The 5001-nt window shown below is 38.0% G+C and overlaps 1 protein-coding gene across 1 annotated transcript in view; it reads right to left on the bottom strand.

Annotated features, from left to right (window-relative positions):
• Window positions 1–5001, bottom strand: part of NECAP1 (NECAP endocytosis associated 1) — a 15959-nt gene that overhangs the window by 4468 nt on the left and 6490 nt on the right. The window contains exons 2-6 of the mRNA XM_003796373.3: window positions 3054–3154; window positions 2796–2900; window positions 1855–1936; window positions 940–1048; window positions 658–841 (exon numbers count right to left, since the gene is read on the bottom strand). Of these exons, the coding sequence (XP_003796421.1) occupies window positions 658–841; window positions 940–1048; window positions 1855–1936; window positions 2796–2900; window positions 3054–3154 (581 nt within the window). The remainder of the gene's footprint in view (window positions 1–657; window positions 842–939; window positions 1049–1854; window positions 1937–2795; window positions 2901–3053; window positions 3155–5001) is intronic.

Here is a 5001-nt window from a genome sequence, read left to right as displayed (position 1 = left end):
ATGAGCTTAAGCAATTCTCTTGCCTCAGCCTCCCAAGTAGCTGGCATTACAGGCACCCGCCACAACACCTGGCTATTTTTTCTTGCAGTTGTCATTGTTGTTTAGCTGGCCAGGGCTGGGTTCAAACCCACCACCCTGGGTGTATGTGGCTGGTGCTATAACCTATAACCACTGTGCTATGGGGACCAAACCAGAAACAACATTTTTGGAATGGCTACTAAGTTCCAAGTACCGTGCCAAGTGCTCTCACATCATTTAACGCTCACAATTCTGGGGTAGTTTTACATCTCCATTTTGCAGATAAGGAAATTGAGACTCAGAGAACTTAAGTAATGTTTACCAAACACATTCAAATATAAAGTAGCAGGGCCGTGACTGATAACTTAATCTATCTGATTCACAAGCCTACTAGCATCAAACCAAGGAACAATGAAAGAAATAGTTTTTTTAATAACCACATATTTCTGCCAAAGAACATACTAGATGCCATGACTGTTCACCAGAAATAGCTTTTAGTCCTTGCCAGAGGCTGCCAGAATCACTTTGCCATATCAATAGCCATTTCATGGCAAAACATCAAACTTCTCCTTAACAAACAGGTATTACCCAATTAAAACAGAAGATATGATTTCACAAAGTTAGCAGTACTAGATTTACCTGCATCACTACCTCCATGGTTAGATTTTGGAATGGGTGGTGGGGTGACATGATTGCTGATGGCAACTGAGGAGGACGGTGGGGGAATAGTGACTTTGCCTCCAGGAGGGGGTGGGAGTAAGCTTAAGCCCCCACCCATTGTAGTCTTAAGCTTAGAAGCACCTCCTTTCTTGGTTGTAATGTTCTACAAAAGAAAAAAAGAGAGAGAACAAGAGAAAGAGAGAGACATGTCACAGGTTTACAGAAGCACGGGAAAGTAAAGTTTTTAAAAATCATACTTACCCCAATACTCAACTTGATAGTCTGTCCTTCCTTGAACCCCAGATCCAACTTGGGACGAGTATCCATTTCTTGAGATTCTTTAGAAATCTCAGATTCCTGCTTTACCCACCTTTGGGAACATAGTAAAATATCTTAGTTTGGGATTCCCTGAAAGCAAAGTCTGATGCACAAATATGAATATATTTAGTTTATATGAAACAAGATTCAGGAAGACAGAATAAGAGACCATGAAGAGTGAAGAAGAAAGGAAGAAAAGCCAAGAAAGAGGACAGCTAGTGTTCAACCCCACCCGAGACTTTCCCACCTAAGGAAAAAGTAGGGCCTTCATCTTCCAATTCTGATCCCCATAGTAGAGGGCTGCCCCTGAGAGGGAGTTAGTTCCTTAGCCCTTACAGGTTACATTTCTATGCTGAGTGGCCTTCCACAACTTCAGAGAGTCCTGAGACTAAAAAGTGAGAGTATACTTGGCCTTGAGAGAGGAAGTTGTGCATAGTGCTGTCCACCCAAATCAGGTGGGCTGAAGAAAAATTGCAATAGGCACAAAACGTGTCATTTACATAAGGTAATAAAATTTGCCCACAACTCCCCACATAACTCACAGCCAGCCCTGCTATTACTCTGTACCTCTCTCTACCAACTAAAATCAAGGCAAATTCCCCAGAGGTATAAACAAATGCGTCATCTCAAACCATCAAACAAGGACTCTGAAACATATTCCAGGCTATAAGGAAAGGAAACACAGAACAGATAAAAAGATAACCTATGGAGATAAAAGTGTATGGGGAAATTTATATGCATAATAAACTAGTTTATCAAATAAATAAACCAGGTGGTAAAAGAGATAATGCCCATTCAACTGAAAAGCAGCATTCCCATAAGCATTTAGCCTGGTAACTAAGGACAAGCTTCACTCACTTGAAGTGATCTTGCAAAGAGACATTAAAGTCGAAGGCATCTCCCCGATCTGCAAAGCCAATGCCGATGAAAGCACTGCGTCCTGAGAAAAAGGTAGGAGGACTCAGAATAGAAAGTGTCTACTACAGCAAACTGTCCCTCAAGGAAAATGTAACAGTTTAACCTAACTAAAGAAAGTGAAAATTTTCTCAAGGGCCAACAGTCAGCATACATACCAATGGGACAAATCCTGCCATAGCTTCTTTTCATAAATAAAAAAGTTTTAGGCCCGTCGCCTATAGCAAAGGTAAACCACAGCTGTGGGTCATCAATTTACTTAATAGATCACTTGACTCTGGTTATGTCCTATGGCTTGTCTCTGATTAACAGATTTCATTATTTTAACTTAAAACATTCCAAGCCTTTAGATAAAGGCTTTAACCAACTACAAATGAAAATATCTTTAAGTCCACCTATAACCTATGGGCACCTCCTCCCCAGATCCTGCCTTTTCAGGCCAAAACAATATACCTTTCATATGTTGATTTATGATTTTACATGTAATTCCTATCTCCCTAAAATGCATAAAAACAACCCAACCACAGAGAGAACACTTGCTCAAGGCTTCTTGGGCATGGCTCTCTGAACCACGGTCACACATAGTTGACTCAGAATAAACCTCTTTAAATTTTTTTACAGAGTTTGGTCTTTTTCCCTTAACAATATGCATTTTGATTTGTTTAAGTCTACCTACGAATCATCACATCTTGAATTTGTATTCATATTAACAGTATTATAAATAACATGTTACTCCTTTTCCTTTAGCAACTATAGTAACTTTGGAAAAAGAGGAAGAAAAATTTAGTAAACTGAAGTAAAATAAATGCAATCAGGACACACTTTCATTGAAGTGCACTGACTATTTTCCTGACTACATGTCATTCAAAATCCAGATCCCTTACCAGTCCCATCCTGGATCCGGATTACAAAGTAGCGGCTGGAATCTGTCACTGTCTCCACAGCAATACCAGGATATTGTTCTACTGGTGCCTGAGCAAAGAGCTCTCCTGATAGATAAGAAAAAGACTTCTTTGAGCAAAGGAAGCAAAAATCTAGAACTTCAATTATCAAGTATTTCCATTCCAGCCCCCACCCTCAAGTATTATAAAAGCACACTAAACCAATATCCTTAATGTCAGAGGGTCACCTGCATGGATTACCTGAAACTTTATCCTCGAGTTTGATATAGGCAATCTTTCCTTTTGAAGTGATTCGGAGACGACCAGTCCAATCAGGCTGGTCTAATTTCCAATCAGATGCCCTAGGACAGGAAAACAGGAAGCCTCATGTCCATGTCTTTAACGTACTAAAAACTACTCAGAACACTGTCCCATATTTCTGTTTCCTTACCCTGGACTGTCTATTCTTTCTACCTATTAAATAATCAATAAGAATAACTCAAGGTCTCCTCTGTACAGATGCCTCATGTTACATATAGTCCAAAGCAAATAAGAGACAGTGTTACTACTAGTTGTTTTTGGAGTCAATAAGCATCATTAAAAACATGTAAAAGACAAAAGCAATAACAATATTACTTTCCTAGTATAGATGATATTCTATATAACAATGTTTTACTAATCAGATAATAGCAAAGTTTACTAAATAAATATCCTAGGTAACATCACTAAACATATTGTCTTTCACAGAATTCAACCAATATTTAGAGTGCTTATGAAGTCACAGGCATTGTTGTAGGTGCTTAAGATACAAAAGCAAACAAAACAAAGATTTCTGCCCTTGTGAGGCTTAAATTTTAATAGAAGATAGATAATAAAACAAAAGAAGTAATATATAACATATTAAGTATCTTAGAAGGTGGTAAGTTCTAAGATAATATGAAAATTTAGAGGCAGATAAGGATTGAGAGGACAGAATCAACATTGTCAAAAGGTCCATATTACCCAAAACAATATACAATTTTAATACAATCCCTATTAAAGCTCCACTGTCACACTTTAAAGATCTTGAAAAAATAATACTTCGTTTTATATGGAATCAGAAAAAACCTCAAATAGCCAAGACATTACTCAGAAATAAAAACAAAGCAAGACGAATTATGCTACCAGACCTCAAACTATACTATAAATCGACAGTGATCAAAACAGCATGGTACTGGCACAAAAACAGAGGTAGATGTATGGAACAGAATAGAGAACCAAGAGATGAATCCAGCTACTTACCGTTATTTGATCTTTGACAAGCCAATTAAAAACATTCAGTGGGGAAAAGATTCCCTATTTAACAAATGGCGCTGGGGGAACTGGCTGGCGACCTGTAGAAGACTGAAACTGGACCCACACCTTTCACCATCAACTAAGATAGACTCTCACTGGACTAAAGATTTAAACTTAAGACATGAAACTATAAGAATACTAGAAGAAAGTGCAGGGGAAACTCTTGAAGAAATCAGCCTGGGCAAATATTTTATGAGGAAGATCCCCTGGGTAATTGAAGCAGCATCAAAAATATATTACTGGGACCTGATCAAACTAAAAAGCTTCTACACAGCCAAGAACACAGTAAGTAATCAGACAGCCTCAGAATGGGAGAAGATATTTGCAGATTATGTCTCCAACAAAGGTTTAATAACCAGAATCCACAGAGCACTCAAATGTATTAGCAAGAAAAGAACAAGTGATCCCATCTGAAGGTGAGCAAGGGACTTGAAGAGAAACTTCTCTGAAGAAGACAGGCACATGGCCTATAGACATATGAAAAAATGCTTATCATCCTTAATCATCAGAGAAATGCAAATCAAAACTACTTTAAGATATTATCTAACTCCAGTAAGATTAGCCCACATCACAAAATCCCAAAACCAGAGATGTTGGTGTGGATGTGAAGAAAAGAGAACACGTCTTCACTGATGGTAGGAATGCAAACTAATACATTTAGAAAGATGTATTAAAATACATTTGGAAAGATGTTTCAGGAACACTTAAGAAATCTAAAAATAGACCTGCCATTCGATCCTACAATTCCTTTACTAGGTATATATCCAGAAGACCAAAAATCACATTATAACAAAGATAGTTGTACCAGAATGTTTATCGCAGCCCAATTCATAATTGCTAAGTCATGAAAGAAGCGCAAGTGCCCATCAACCCA

The sequence above is a fragment of the Otolemur garnettii genome, unplaced genomic scaffold, assembly GCF_000181295.1.
Source record: "Otolemur garnettii isolate 467f Iridium unplaced genomic scaffold, OtoGar3 scaffold00104, whole genome shotgun sequence".
NCBI lineage: Eukaryota > Metazoa > Chordata > Mammalia > Primates > Galagidae > Otolemur > Otolemur garnettii.
Note: the sequence above shows the minus strand (reverse complement) of the source record. Positions and strands in the feature narration are given on the sequence as shown.